Below are 16,856 nucleotides of genomic sequence, written 5' to 3' on the forward strand. Positions count from 1 at the left end.
TCCAGATACAGCAGCAGAGAACATTTCTCAACCTACAAGTCTATTAATAGATTCTTATAAAACAATCACTGTACCTTACATATCACCTGCTCTCTTAATACAAGTATACAGCATAGAGAATATGGTGCAAAATAGTGAAAAAGCGTGTCAATTTGTTTTCTAGACTTGCAACTGATTAAAATTAGGTGTAGCAATTATAATAGGAATGATAGTTTCCAATTTTGAACAGACTTCTGGAATAGATTATGGTTGAAAACCAAGGTTTTACTGTATTATACAGCCTTCTGGGACAGATTTTGGTTGAAAACCAAGGTTTGACTGTATTATACGGTCTTCTGGGACAGATTATGGTTGAAAACCAAAGTTTTACTGTATTATACAGCCTTCTGGGACAGATTATGGTTGAAAACCAAGGTTTGACTGTATTATACGGTCTTTCGGGACAGGTTATGGTTGAAAACCATGGTTTTACGGTGTTATACAAAGTGAAATGTAGTTGGAAATGTTGCAACTCCAACTGCTCCAATTAGCGGTATTAAGCAGGTCTATTGTATCTAGTGAAATATTACCAAACAACTTTAGTTGAAACCATCCCATCTCCTATTAAACTTTTAACAGCTTTTACCAAACAAATCTGATCGTGAAATGAATTAATCCCTCTGGCTAATTAATTAAGTGGCAGACATGGCAGCAGTTCTTGTGGCTAGACACCATGACGTGACCTCTGCTGAAAATCATAAAAGTTTTGACGATTACATTGACATTTTATAACACGCCTTCTACATCGATGAAGCTCCTAATTTTAGGCGTTTTACACGTAAGTGTGAATATAATTTGGGGTGAGCAACATACACAGTACCTAGAGGATATGTATGTGGTGTGACTTGAATATACATACACAGTACCTAGAGGAGATGTCTGTGGTGTGACCTAAGTAGATATACACAGTACCTAGAGGAGATGTCTGTGGTGTGACCTGAGTAGATATACACAGTACCTAGAGGAGATGTCTGTGGTGTGACCTAAGTAGATATACACAGTACCTAGAGGATATGTCGGTGGTGTGACCTGAGTAGATATACACAGTACCTAGAGGAGATGACTGTGGTGTGACCTGAGTAGATATACACAGTACCTAGAGGAGATGTCTGTGGTGTGACCTGAGTAGACATGGCTTTAACAGTTCGCCTGAAGTTTTTCACTCTATCAGGGCTGTTTTCCGGTGTACCTGAAGGAGCCACTGTCTTTAGCTCCTCCAAATGGAGGTCCTCCAATGATGTAATATCCTCCATAGATGTGATGTCATCAAGGGAGAGGATTGTCGGAACAGTAGCAGAGGCAGCGTCTAAGGATGCACCAGCCACTGCACTGGTCTGCGCTTCCACATCAACTAATGAGTGAACAGACATGTTTCAGTATTAGTTAGACTAGGTCAGCTAGAACCTTATACAACATAATAAGAAGCGCTACCCTTCTTACTGAGGCAGTAATATTTATGGACTCTGTTCAATTGAGTTTATCCTATACTGGGTGGTTTAAGCAGTTCATATAATGCAGTTAATACGGATTTAGCCATCATCTTCAAAATACAGACAAGCTCCATTCCTCTGCATGCCTGTGAATTATACATGTAGTTTAGTCAATATAATGCAACCATAATATAATATAATGCAACCAGAATGTGAGTAAAAATGTGAAATTAAATGTACAATGTATAACGTATATAACATAACATGTATAACATAGATTAACAATCTCGTTAATACATTTTACCATGTTATGAGAATAGCCACACATCTCACAATACATATTCATCATTACAATTGACAAGTCAAAAACACTTGACAAGTCAAAAACACTTGACAAGACTCGGGGAAAAATATATCTTACAAAGATCATAAAACAACCTAACCTGTGGTAACACCCGTGTTTGGAGCCTTCACCGTGGCATTTTCAAGCGGTGATGTCCGACGAGAGTCTCTGGTGTTGCTATGGTTACGTATTATCTCTAGTTCAATTCTCTCATTAGAACTAGGGCTGCCTGACTGAGCTCTGAAATGTAATCATAAAATGTAGTTGTCTCCTCAACCGAATGGTTCCAGCAAATGGTTGCCATAGCAACTGCGTTGAAACTTGGTGAGGCATGGTTACTATGCACGGAGCTGAGTATTTATATCTTATCAACGAGAACATACATTTGAATATATGTAACAGAACATTTGCTTAATTCTAGGATTAGTTAATGAATATTACTCTCATAGCCTCATATGTACAATACGTAAGAGCTGATAACTCCTGCTAGTCCGTTGTGCAAACAGTAAATGACTGCCTACCATGCCTAACATTGCTTGATAATTTATAATAATGAACTTACTATTGGGCTAATCAGCGGACAAGCATTTTCAGATAAGGTTTTATTGAGAAGCATTTGGTCAGCCTTTTAAAGTTAAAACAGAGAGAATTGTAGAAATATCATTTACTAATAGTACTTAATACTGTTATGAGTCATCTTGTCAATAACACCGTAGAAAGGAAAACTCCAATATAGTGCAAAGTTTGCACTGCAAACTATTCATGGCAAGAACAAACTGATCTAATGCATAGGTTATAAAGAGGAGGCTACCTTGGCCAGCTGTCATTAGTTTGACTATCTGTAGCAGGTGCTGCGATCTTTTCTGTCGTGTCAAACAATGTATGCAGCTTGTAGTTTACTATTTTTATGACTATGAATACAATGGCAACCAGCACACAGTAGAGACTCCATGCTAGCAGTTGAGAAGAGTGATGAACTGTCTGAAACCAAAATTAGCATGCAGCAACAACTCCAAATCACGCAGTTTCTAGGTGAACACATGGTGAGAGAATAGACCGGGTATTTGTTGCTACCAACTTTACATAGATGAAGGTAGCTGCAAGAAGTCATTAAATTAAACTCGTTATAGTGATCATATAAACAAAAGTCTATTGTCATAAATGAATGAGAAAAGACCTGACTCACAGAAACAAGTCACAGTGAAACTTAGCATCTCTATTCTTGCTATTTCTCTACACAAGGTTTCAGCTTGTGCTGAGTCATTCTTGCAACATCCTGTTATGATGGTTACAGTAGTTTGATTTTACATGATCTCAGACGGTTTTGTGACATATGTGTAAAACTGTCATGTTTTTCTTAGAGCAAAAACTAGTCTACCTAGATACATCCTTTTGTATAAAAAAGCGGCAAGTATGAAAACTTAATCATTTTGCAACAAATGACACGAAAACCTAGGCCGTGTAATAAAAACATTCACCGGTGTGTCAAACTTTCTCAGATATTGGAGAAAATTATTCTAAAAGTTCAACTACATTGAATGCAGACAGAATGATCTCCTTTACTGGCTTTAGTAAAATGAACATTATAAGTGTTAAGTTGCTAGAACTTGATTGACTGGACACATTAAAGAACCTGGTCATCTGCCTAGAAGATACACGGCACCACCATTTTAAATTGCTCACTAAATATATTAGTAAGGAACTGGTGAGTGGAAATTGTGAATACCGGGGCTTACATACGAGACTTACATACGAGACTTACATACGAGACTTACAAACGAGACTTACATACGAGACTTACATACGAGACTTACATACGAGACTTACATACGAGACTTACATACGAGACTTAGAATAAACGCAATAGAAAGAAGGTATTACTTACAAGTTTTATAACAAATGGAGTGATTAAAAAGAACATCCAGAGGTAAAGATGGAAGGTGTTGCTAAAGAGATTCAAATGAGGGTCGTAAAACCATCCTCCTGTTAGGGATGCCCATACTCCTTGACGGAGTACTTCAATAGCGTGATGACCCATTCCGAGTAGCAACTTTAGAGAATAGTCAATGCTGCAACAGACGGCTTTTTTAGCTGTACGGATGACAGGATCATAAAATTAACATTTTCCTACAACTACCCCAACTATATTTCATACGCATTGAATAATACCAAAAACAGAAAATATATCCCACTGAGTATAACACGAGTAGACAACCTCATATATAGCTGTACAGAGATTATCAACTTAATGTTGAGTATAAAAAATGTTCTATCAGCAGCCATGCTATTGACTTAGTGAAAAAACGCAATCAACTTTTTATTCCAAATCGTTCTCACGCAGTAAGCTTACCAGGAATGCATTGATCATAGCACTTGCATGTATGTAGTTTCTCTAAAACCAAGCTGTTCCTAATTATACAAAACATGCAAACACTTAGGCGGGCAACTACCTTGAGACTAAGGCGAAAAATGTCTCAGACAAACAAAATAAGATGTGATTTCAGGCGAATGTTAGCAAATTCAACTGATCCTGTCCACTGATGTAAAATTGAAACCTTATACCAAGGAAAATTAAAGTGGTGTAAATTTGCATATTTGTAAGTTCACATCTAAGGGACTTGATGACATTCATGTTGTTTCATTTCAAACCCACCTCGTCTGCTAGAATCTTCCGCCTGCTAGAATCCTCCGTCTGCTAGAGTTTTCCGTCTGCTAAAATCTTCCGTTTGTTAGAATCTTTCGTCTGCTAGAATCTTCCGTCTGCTAAAATCTTCCGTTTGTTAGAATCTCATGTCCGCAAGGTTCTGTGATCTGCTCCATCTAAAAAGTTTGGTATAGTTAGTTAAAAGTATTCTGTCACAGACAGGTCCCTCGTGTCACCATCTCCTATTGCTTAGATTAGACATATCACAAGTTTAATAGAATTAATTCGCAGAGATACATTGTGACGAGTGTTTCATAATAATCAAACCTAGGAGAATACTTTATTGTTAAACTGTTTTCCAAAAAAACAAAGTTGTTAACTATTGAAGACTTAATCATTAACATTGACCAAATAATTGGCAAGTCAAGCCATTATCGAACTTGATGGTAATCTGACATAACGTATATAATCTTATTTTGTATAACGATTAGGTAGTCGCTTCTTATTTGCACGTCATGTTTTTATTCTTATATACTGTTGAAATTTTTAAACTAATATTTTGCGTTACTAAAAAAATTAAAAGCCAAACATTCACTTATTTCATTGACTCAATAAGTAAAATATTGGCTAGCAGATGCTACACGATTTGGTAGTTGTAAATGTAACATTTATTCCAATATGCATGTATTCTATCAGAGGAAACTCAGATTTGTAAAAGGGACAATGGTTGTTAGGTAAAAGCGTATCATTATTTTTATGCGCTGTCTCTACCATGAAACCAGTAAGAAAATTACGTCATGTCTATACAAAGATTTACAATAAGTGAAAAAGTGATGAGGTAAATGTTCATGTTTAGTAATGTTAACTTAGTCAAATGAAATAATTATAATTGTTGTGACTGCAATGGGGTTGGATAATGTTTGGTAAAGTATGTCATTTTCTGTCTTTCCCATTAAAAATGTCTATGCCTTTTCAAATGTAGAAATTCATCATCTCAACGAGTCGCTGATAACTAGGCAGCCATTAGACTAGGGTTTTTATATTATTAGGGAGCTGCTGATAAACTATAGGAAAATAGATTAATGCCAGAGGATTTTAAGTGGTCAAGTTTTTGGCCAATCCCGATCTGATGGCTGAGGTAAATGTTGCAATTTACAGTCATGCGTTAGCCTCTTCTGGTTTTGACCCTTTCTTGTTTATTGGTTCTCCTTCAGCAGCTGCTTGAATTGTCGCCAGTGACTAATCCCCAACATTTGGATTTTGATTAAAATTACAAAAGATTACTATAACAAAAATTAAAAATGTTATTACAGCTTAGTATAAATTTGATAGTTACATGAATACATCTATCACTTTTTTAGGACTCTGTAAAACCCGTTTAATCGCTAAAACTGCCCATAACATGCGTAATTGCAAGGTCCAAGTTTCATGTTTTGTGATATTTATTTTTGTTTGACCATGTTTTCACAAGTCCTCTCCCTCTCTTTTTATCCAACTCTTGCAGCATCTTTCAAAGTTTCTTTCTGTTAACTAGGTAGACAGAAAGCTGAGAAACTCTGGTGAACGGTATTCAATCTCTGTAGCACCGACAATAACTAGTCATCAATATCAGAGATGACACTTTTGCTAATCCATTACCATTAACGCTTTCTCTTAAAAAAATGGCAAACAAATGTATTCGAACCACAAGAAACATAGATAACCCAGTGCACTTGAAGTAAAGCTACGATGCAGAACTGCAGTCAGGGAAACAAAATTCTGGCTACTGATTACTCATACCTACAAAGGCAAGGAAGAAGTTATGACCGCGAGTAAATCTACATCAATCTACAGCCTGTCTTCTCTCGATATCAAATAACTATGTTGATAACCTTCTAAACAATATTCTTCTTAGCATTAGCTGATTGGTGTGCTAGCTAAATTTGCGTATTTATTCGTTTTACTAATGTTGAACTAAGAGGAGGTAGTAAAGCCAAACCTAAGTGGTTCTACCACCCATCTAATATAATTGGAGATTAGCAAAGTTACTATTTATGATATATGTTGTAGCTGTAACAAACCTAACGAATGATGAAACAAAGAAGTTCAAATTACATCTCGTTAATGCATAAAATTATATGCCAGGCATACTGCCCTTTGATTAGTAAATACTGATAACCAAATGCTAATTAATGCTGAAATGTAGATTCCTAAAATATTATACGGCAAAAAGGGGTCCAACAGCTTTTAGACTACAACTTTCAGTGTCTATTAGTCTATTAGAAACTTAATCACACTATTTCTTTTCAAAGTTTTAAAACTCATTTAGTTAGATTTAAAACTAGTTTAGCTTAAACGTTTTTTTATAATTTTACTTGTCAAAATTAATGCCACATTCGTGTAAAAAAGACCAAATAGCTCCCACAGCAGAAAACAGGTTGTTAATTGTGGAATTTGTCTATGTTTCTATACGGTAATCAGTTTGACACCATCCTATATCAACATGAGTGACTACTAAATGACGAAGCAGTAACATATTTTCCTCGTGCACCACTTGTATGTGCACCACTGCTATATCATGTCTCTACTTGAGACTTGAGCTTTATAGCAGCTATCTTTCTGCTATTGTGAGCCATTAATAATTAGGCTGTTGATATTAAGCTAAGTGTATATCAGCTGTTTCCTGTTGAGTACCATTGAGTTCAATTTTAGTCTTACTCCAGTACTTTTATTTCCTGTTACTCCTGAGCTTACTAATATATACTACTAATATTCCTCTATATATTACTATAGAGTCACGCAACAATAACAACATTACAAAAACTGAGCATGGTGACCTGCATAACTGTACTTAACAGCTCAATGGGAAAAATTTCCAATGACTACTCTACAGAAAGAGGTGATTTTTATGGACTGCATCAGAGAGTATACAGTACATGTAAATGTACCTATGAACCATTTCAATACCTATGGCATTCAGCTGTGAGACTTTGCATACTTTTGCAAACAGTTACATATACATGTATATGTGAATAATTCATTATATTCATATCATCATAATGGCAAAGGTTTACAAGCCATACACCAAAGTTGGCTGGACCATCGACAACACATAACAACACTTGAACTCTGGTATAGGGAAATGGAATGAATTTTAGAGTAGACCACTGGCAGATAGAAATAACCTCAAAATCAGCTATGTCCACCTGATCCTAAGCAGAGGCTGAATGACTCATTGAAGCTCAGACTAACGAAGACCTACTCATTATCCAGACATAACAAAAAGACGTCTGGATCAAATGGCTGCCTAACAAATAACCGCTTTCAAAGAATCCTGAGAGGATTTCTAGCATGTTATAAAACAGCTACATAAGACCACAACTACAACCTAACAAATAACCGCTTTCAAAGAATCTTGAGAGGATTTCTAGCATGTTATAAAACAGCTACATAAGACCACAACTACAAAGTATTCTCACATCATTTACTTCATTTAAAGCCCACATTCTCAATATAGATGGAAAGGAAACCCCATCAAAGGATGCAGTTTGCCTATAATATCATAACAGCTGTTACAAAAAATAAATGCTGAAATTGGAAGATTTAATGAAACACCTCGGACACTGTCTCCTAAAGAAAGCCTGTACAGCTTTTGACTAAAACAATGCCACAAGGTACATGGCCTCAGTTACAGAAAAATAGCTAGAGAGAATGAAACAGGAAATATTAGTCACACCACTGAGTTACAGTAGCCAAGAAGCAGGGCAAGTTTCAGCAGTCTCGATTGAGAACATCATAAAACAGTACTTCCTCAGAAATGTGCCCTATGCTCCATCTTGGGAGAATATCAGAATGGCCAATAATTCTTTACATCATATGCCATGTCTGCACGTTGGACAATTCATCCTAACAAGATAGCCAGCTCCTCAATGGGTCTCTATACTCCATTAACAAATTTACTTTGTATGTATTTAATACTACTTTATAAAGTATTGCTTTGTATGCTTTCCTTTTGGAGTATCAGCTGCGTCTGAAATTTTCCATAAATGTGTGTATTACTGTGTATTAACTGTGTATTACTGTGTATTAACTGTGTATTAACTGTGTATTACTGTGTATTAACTGTGTATTAACTGTGTATTAACTGTGTATTAACTGAATACTAAATGGTGTACTCAGCACATTCGCATGTGCAGGCATTATAATAAAACGATCGATGGAACAAAGTAACGATCTTCATCTATTTAAAACTGGTTAAGAGCACACAACAACAGCCAAAAGCTTAATCTGATCAAATGTTTAACGAAAAAGGGTTAGATTGAAGACTTTGAAAGAATCATTTTTCTAGGCGCTAGTCGATATCTTCAAACAGATATCATTGGGATGACTAATGTCGATATCACAAATGTCAAACCTGCACTGAGTAATAACGTCATCCCTCAGAAAGACTTTGATAAATGGTAGGAGTTGAGCTCACAGACTTCAAATGTCAAACAGCACTTGTCACAATCGACTTATCTCTGAATAGGTTTCCTATGACTCCTTAAAAGGAGAATTGACCAACTTTGTCTCAGAGCAATGAGTCAAAACATGCAGAAATAGGGTTTGGTAAAAAAAATCAACACTTACAATAAAGTTTGTCAAGATTTATAAATTGGTGAGAATTCCAGCCTACACTATTATCAGCCCATAGATACAGTTGAGTGAGCTATCAGAACAGTGCAACAAATTAGGAAAAGATTTAAAACTGCAATGTACGCCACATTTGGTCTCATCATATATGATGACAAACCCACTACAAGTTTGTTGAGAAGGCCTGCCAAGATATTCTTTAACAAGTGATTAATAATCAGATTGGTGTTATGTGTAATTCATACAAAATAAGAAATTTTGTAATGGCAAATCTACACAATTTCTATAAGCAGCAAACAGAAAAACACATCTCGGGCCATTAAATCAGAAGAATAACTGCACTGGTTCAGAAAAGATGGAATTCCTGCACTTATGGATTCGGGAAACCCACAATCTGTTTTATACTGAATCGTCAGTAGAAGTGCCAATAAAATAATTGAAAGAAACAAATATTACTTCAAACCACATTACCCAACAACACCACACAACCAACATTTGGCGCCTGAGCAGCAAAAACCAAATCAAAATGTAACACTGTCATTATCAGATGAAACTACCCAAGCTTCGAACCAACTCTTCTAGGCTACACAAAAAAATATTCATATACCCAAATCATCTGATTGCAATAAAACTAACTATGAGACAATACGTGCGAGCAAGCCATCTTATTGTGCTACATAATCTAAGCAAACTGTAAAAGATACCACAAATTCTGACTTGTGAACAAACTCCTGACCAGTGTTAACTATTTAACACGGTCAGGTGACACGGGGGGGGGGTGGTGACACTATGACTCCTCATACTGCTGAGCTATATGGCCGATATCTTTTTGCTGTTGCTCACAAAGTTTTTAAATATCAAGCTACTTGCAGTTTAGCTAGTTATATGTTAACTATTCAAAGATTGATTGTAACCAGTAACAGTTCGAGTTCTACTCCTGTACAGGTGCACTTATTATACAATATATTTATACAGCCTCAAACAACAATAACATTAGAAAAAAGATTCAAGATATTAAGACTTTATACACTTTTGTAGACATGGCTGGCTACACATTTACAAAAGAAAAACTTTGCTTCGCATCTATCAGATTTTCAATGCATAGACTGTTTATTTTCAACCTTTTTCACATGTTCAGCCCAACATCAACAACTATAATGCTTTGCTCATATAACAGATCTTCTCCACTTCTGAACTACATACATCTCAACACATAAACAAATGTTTTTTCCTCTTACTCGCGAATAGAAACATTCAAGTTTCTCGCACGGTAGTTGTAAAATTGTAGGCATAGTACATGTAAATTAATTTATTGCTATGTACTATCTATGCGAATCGCTGTGCAGATGTTCAGACAACTGAGAGCTTCAACTGGTACAGATTCAAAGCTAATATACACAAATATATCTTTTGCCCAAACTCAGAAAATTTTGCAGAGCTGAGGCTATAAATTTTAATAACAGGAAATATCTGCTGCGAGTTGTATTCGTAAAACAGCTGTTTGCGAAAAACCTTTTGGCACAATCGACTAATTTTATTTTAAATTGAAAAAAAAAAATTTTGAATATTTTTGCACCAATTTTGCTTTTACATCTGGCTACCAACTACTTTGCACAGCCGCACCCTGTTTTTGAGCGATAATGGCTATGCTATTAAAGCGGATACATGACACGGTCGGCAACAAATGACAGCGATTTTTGGTAATTTCTGACTGTAGCCTTTGCAAAACTCTTGATTTATTACCAGAGTCGGTTATCTCACTACCTTTCGTGTTTATATTTTGTGTATAATGATGCATATGCATAATTCAGGTTAGTGGAAATATGAGGCAGCAACTGATTGTGTTTTTATTTGAATCTGATGTCGTGTAAGAGCACCACTGCCACCAAAATCACGCAAATTGTTCCTTTTTAAATGTTACATTGTTGATAGTTTCCGCTCCCTCGCTAATGTTTTAATTTGGTATGTAATATGCATATTTTACGTAACATTGTTTTTTTTTATGAATATTAACAAATAACCGTATAAAAGCAAGCCATGTTCTACCATCTACGTATTACCAATTTAGAGCACTAGCAACACGTCAAATGTATATAAAATTAAACCGTCTAACTATTCTAACTAGTCTATTCTAACTAATCTAACCGTCTAACTAAATGCGTCTGTAGTCGAGAATAAGGTTAGAATATCATTATGCGTTTGTTCGGGTTCAGAAATTGCTCAGTATGACATCGTCTCCGTCCTACACCGTCTCCGTGCTCCTATGCTCCATTGTTTTATACAAAGTACATAGGCTACATACACCTTAAAATAGGAATTATAAGTTAAATAAATTGAAGAAAAAGTATCAAACAATATCAGCAAATTTAGGTGAATGGAAAAGAATAATTTTAAAGTTAGTGCTGTTTTAAGTGACACCATAGATTCAGTTGAATCATTTATTTGGTGTATTACGTAGTATGTCTGCTCAAGTTATTCATCAGACAAAGCATCGAAGTTCTTTAAAATGTTATTTGATTAATTGACAAAAGTTTGGTAAAGGCTTGGGCTAGTTGCGTTTTGTTTTTTTTAGGATAAATTGCACACAAGACAAACAAAGTAACTAAATCTCCTTACTTTGATTTTCCATGAATAGTCTGCTCAGCAAAATACTTGCGAAACATAGGCTACAACTGCTGCTGAGACATTGGTAAAAACAAATAGCAGCATAAAATTGTTCCATCAGATATGTAAATTGTTTTGCATCAGTTATACTGCAGCCAATGCCATAAAGATCTAAAACCTTTGAATTTGTCACTAAACTGATCAGAAGTTACCAAATGAGCCAGAACAAATGGTTTAGTTATTCTGCTAACTGTGTTGTTCCAACTCTTTTATAATCGCGTGTTTGAAAATTTGTAAGTTACATTCGTTTACACCTGTAAACTACATATGCGCATGTGAGCATTAATAGCAAAATTACAATTAATTGTTAATTAGGTATCACATTAATAAGCATGTGATACTTACATATTTGTGTTAGTGTGGGGCCAAGACTACATCTATGCCTACCTATCTCGTATACCGTTCAATCAGCTTCAATTCATCACCTGCTTGCAATAATTTTATGAATTTAGTGATAATGACAGGTTTTTGACAGGTGAATAATCCATCGGTTTTTTTTGACGTCATCACCCTGTTTGCACATGCACTCGTTCACGAAAAGCCGCCATCTTTGTAGAAAATGATCGTCATTTTCTTGATTAATAGTATTTTTCGGTGTTGTTTTTATACTAAAATATAAAATTTGCAAATAAAAGCATTGTTTGCAATAATTAATTGAAGAAACTTCGTGTTTTTAACGATAAAAGTTGTCCATAAAGATGGCGGACAACGATAGAATGACGTCACGAAAAAAAGAAGGATAGCGAAGTGCGCTAGTCGACGTTTACAAAAGTGTTTGGTGGTCATCAGGTGTCGGGTTCATTGATTGAATGAATCATTGTTGTAATATAATTGCTCATACCCCTTCTTGCCTATGGCCTAGTTTGCATAAGACATTTTTCCGCATTTTCTATACAATTTATCAAACTGCTTTCTGTTCTCTGAATGATTATTCTTGATACATAAAGTGCCATGAAATGCTTAGTGGGATCTTTAGAGTTTACAGAGCAATAAACTAAGTATGTTGCTAAGTTTTAATTTTTACGACATGAATATTTTCAATTTTATAATTCAAAGTTGCTGGTAGAACTCACTGTACGCTTGTCAGTTTATATTGAGGGCACATGAATTTGTAGCATTCTCAGCTTAAAGCCTTTCATCTCTGTGTATAGTAATTGTACAGAAAGTGTTGGTGATTGGATAAGAATTGTATTTCAACTATGAGTGACTTACCTGCGTACTTATGAAAGGGACGCTGGATCTCCTCCTTCATGCGTGTACTAACTTCATGTGTGTACTAACTTCATGCGTGTACTAACTTCATGCGTGTACTAACTTCATGCATGTACTAACTTCATGCGTGTACTAACTTCATGCATGCACTAACTTCATGCGTGTACTAACTTCATGCATGTACTATGTCATTTTTATGAGTTTCTTTAATTTCACTTCGCATATACCATTACTGACCAAATAATTTGGGAATTGATTAATTCAACTTACACCTATCATGCAGGCATACTTAATAAATTTTTGATTTCAATATTCCATAATGCTTCCAAACGTGAATTACTAATACCGGCCACATAATCATGGTTATTGCCTTGCTGATGATCTAAGCCTCATTTTTTATACAGCATACTCGTTATTAGTTTGAATGTGTAATTAATCTGGTCTGAACATGAAAGCTTTGGTAATACATACTTCTGTGAATTATGAAGGTAGCAGTAAAAGCTTCAGGTAAAGCGTTGCGTAGCGTGCAGATCAAAGAAGGGAAATCTAAAAATTCATGCGTAAATATTTACAGAAACTGTATTAGCATGTCATATCAAAACATTGCAATAAAAGTACAAATTTTGTATACATAGAATAAAAATAAACAAAATAATAAAATAAATAATAAATAAAATAACGCTTCAAAATAAACATATGCAGTCATTTTGATAGATATATGATTTAAGCAAGTTTTCATGTAATTCAGTTGTTAGTTGTAAATAAACGGAGTATTGCGTAGATAAGTATTTGCTTGAGAGGTCAGGTAACAATACCAGTCTGCTAATCTCCATAAGCTGAGATTGGCCAATAGAAAGAAGTGATATGTCTTCATATTGAATATTGCTCCATGAAATCATATGATGAAGCCCATTTAGTGTATATGCTCTTCGGTGTTCATTACATTAAAAATTGACTAATCTCTTGTAATTGCTTTCAACACAAAATACCAAAATTATGGAAAGGAATTCCTCAGAAATATTGTGAAGTGGTTTTCATTTGGTTTTATTGCACCACAGACAATAGTTGCAAAGCGACAAATTTTTTGGTCCCATCTTTGCTGTGTACCTTTTACCTTGCTGTGTATATTTACCTTGTACTTGCAGTCATCTAGCATGTCAGATTGTGATTGATCAGAATACAGTTATATAAAACAGTGTGATCCACGTGAACCTTTTGTGTCTTTCAGCTCGATAAGAATAAAGGCCCACTTCTGTGGTCTCTATAAGAGTGCAGCAATTCTGGAGAAACATGTCAGCTAATCACAACCGCTGTTGCTTATAGCAAGCTCGTGACTTGCGCGTAATGGTGTGGGCCTATCGGAAGGCTACCCCGGAACCAATCTGCGTATTTGACTATCAATCATTTCAAGATGGCTACCAAGATTGATGCCAAACATGCGATTAAAACTGGGCGAGTCCAAGAAGGAATCAGATACTGGTGTGCCTTGTTTGACTATGATGCCGAAAAGCATGATGAACTGACGTTGAAAAGAGGTACTCAAGTCGAGGTTTTAACCCAAGATCCTAAAGTCTCTGGTTCTGACGGTTGGTGGACCGGCAAAGTAGATGATAAAGTCGGGGTCTTTCCCAGTAACTTTGTGGCGGAAAATCGATTGCCAGAAAATCGATTGCCAGAAAATCGATTGCCAGAAAATCGATTGTCGGAAATTCGATTGCCAGAAATCAAGTATGAGGAATTGACTCTAGGCAATGTCATAGGTAAGCTTGTAGTGTAGCATAGAGTTGTCTCCATGCATGCTTAATCCCTGTTACTTGTGATACTGTACGTTACAGTACAGTATTTGTAAGAATGATCACTTTAGTATGGCACTACATCTAGACGAGGGAGGAGTGGTCAAATACTCCTGCCACACATATCATGTGTGCCTAATCTATTATTTTCAACAAGTCAACATATGGTCATAATGCTTGTAAGAGCATTGGTCTAAAGGGTATATAAAACGCATGTCAGCGTGTGGCAGCACATGGGTTGATGCACAGTGTTCACGAGGTTTTATTGCTTACTCCTTCAGCATATATTCCAATCACCTTTTCCTTCGTTAGTTAGTCACCTATTTATAGATGGTTCCAACTATACCCAGTCAACAGTTATTCTCGTCGACGATATATATACAATTCATGAATTCGTATGAATACATTTCAACACCAGATCTCCATGTCTTTATACATTGATCCATTTTCGCGTTACTCAAACTTTTGCCCTGTAAACAAACTGTTCTCCACTATTCAATTAAGAAGATCATGCATGTGATGAGATATTGAAATTAGCCTCTGGTCATTGGTTTGCTTTTCAGATAAACACTCATAAAGTTAGCCTTATTAGTTTGAACTGTAGGACAGTCATTATGTGATGCGTGCCGCATGCTGCAAGCTCCAGAGCCGTCTGCTCTCTTTCATTATTAACCTTTGTTTGCCTCTTATGAGTGTAAATAGCACTCATCAACATTTACTTGAGCATATTGCCAACATATCGCCAACAAAAAACCTGATGCCTTGCAAAACGCTTGCATTGTGTAGCTATTTTGATTACAATTTTTCGCATAGGTTGTTATTCGAGTGGCAAATATTAATACTAGCGTGAGTATTAATGTAGGTACTTGCGCAAGTACTAAAGTAAGTGCTGGTATAAGTACTGGAGTAAGTACTAGCGTAAGTACTGGAGTAAGTACTAGCCTAAGTACTGGCGTAAGTGCTGGAGTAAGTACTGACGTAAGTACTAGCCCAAGTACCTGAGTAAGTGCTGGAGTAAGTACTAGCGTAAGTACTGGAGTAAGTACTAGCGTAAGTGCTGGAGTAAGTACTAGCGTAGGTACTGGCGCAGGTACTGGCGCAAGTACTAGTACAAGAAGATGCCATTAAAAATACATACTTGTCCATGTGTAATGTATTCATACCGGTAGATTTTTTTAAGTGCTTTTGTGACTTGTATACCTATGTTCTAATTGCTTGGTTTTATTTATGCATAATTGTTATTTTTGTAAATTTGGGTAACAAATAGCCTAGTGTGTTAATAAAGATTGTTTAGTGGTGACACTGAAAAACAATGGGAAGGCAGCATCGCATAATTTTGTTGAGTTTTTTTATTGTCTAATATGAAGAATATCTGATTTTGAAGAATATCTGCGCTTGTTTTTCTTATTATCAAAACTCTATAGTCAAACCTTTACGCCTAAAGTTAATTGATGTTTATTAAATGTGTGTTCGATGTTGGAGTTGATATTACTATAAAATACATTGTATTACATTAATTTGTTCTACTGCCTGAAAACTTGCGATAATGAGTTGGTAAATATTATAGGTGTTGATACAAAGCATTAAAATAATTGCATTACTTAAATGAAACAGATATCAAAACTGAATCTAAACAACTTAATTTTATCTAAAAATTTATTTAGCGTTAATCAATATGTAGAGGTTTTTATCATTACCTTTGCCTTAAGAGACGTAAAAACTGAAGTTTGTCATACAAATGTGTGCCGAGTCTATGCTCCACAAAAGCTGTGGTGCATAGACCCTGCAAATTTTGAAGTTTAAACTAATTACACTTGTTTTCAAGCCTTTTAAAGTTTTGTTTATAATTTTCACTTACAAGACTGCGATACTTTGAGAAGCTTTGAATAGCTTGTGTTAGGAACTGCATCTCGTGTAGAGTCAGCGATTTGCCCGAATTTTACATCAATTTTACATGTTGAAAAAATTTATATGTAAAGTAATAGCGCAAATAGGTTTAGCGGTATTTTGATGATATATATAATTACTTAGCTGTTGGCAATATAAGAATACTAGCTGTGCTACCCAGCGTTTTCCGAGTAATAAAAAAAATCTTTTGGTCAGAAAATTGATCTGTATTT

General features: G+C 35.5%; 2 protein-coding genes across 3 annotated transcripts in view; one reads left to right on the forward strand and one right to left on the reverse strand.

The window, feature by feature from the left end:
* Positions 1 to 4,541, reverse strand: part of LOC137399720 (pecanex-like protein 1) — a 31,080-nt gene extending 26,539 nt beyond the window's left edge. Inside the window, exons 1-5 of the mRNA XM_068085930.1 lie at positions 4,466 to 4,541; positions 3,698 to 3,881; positions 2,624 to 2,793; positions 1,913 to 2,052; positions 1,136 to 1,390 (exon numbers count right to left, since the gene is read on the reverse strand). Coding sequence (XP_067942031.1) covers positions 1,136 to 1,390; positions 1,913 to 2,052; positions 2,624 to 2,793; positions 3,698 to 3,850 — 718 coding nt within the window. The 5' untranslated portion in view covers positions 3,851 to 3,881; positions 4,466 to 4,541. The remainder of the gene's footprint in view (positions 1 to 1,135; positions 1,391 to 1,912; positions 2,053 to 2,623; positions 2,794 to 3,697; positions 3,882 to 4,465) is intronic.
* Positions 4,542 to 10,756: 6,215 nt separating this feature from the next.
* The window catches only part of LOC137401221 (mitogen-activated protein kinase kinase kinase 21-like), a 35,514-nt gene continuing 29,414 nt past the window's right edge, over positions 10,757 to 16,856 (forward strand). The window contains exons 1-2 of one of the 2 annotated variants that reach the window (XM_068087621.1): positions 10,757 to 10,878; positions 14,172 to 14,703. In XM_068087621.1, the coding sequence (XP_067943722.1) occupies positions 14,355 to 14,703 (349 nt within the window). In that variant the 5' untranslated portion in view covers positions 10,757 to 10,878; positions 14,172 to 14,354. Of the gene's footprint in view, positions 10,879 to 14,171; positions 14,704 to 15,543; positions 15,583 to 16,856 lie in introns of those variants that run through there. The other variant, XM_068087622.1, reaches the window with a different exon arrangement.

The sequence above is a fragment of the Watersipora subatra genome, chromosome 7, assembly GCF_963576615.1.
Source record: "Watersipora subatra chromosome 7, tzWatSuba1.1, whole genome shotgun sequence".
Lineage (NCBI taxonomy): Eukaryota > Metazoa > Bryozoa > Gymnolaemata > Cheilostomatida > Watersiporidae > Watersipora > Watersipora subatra.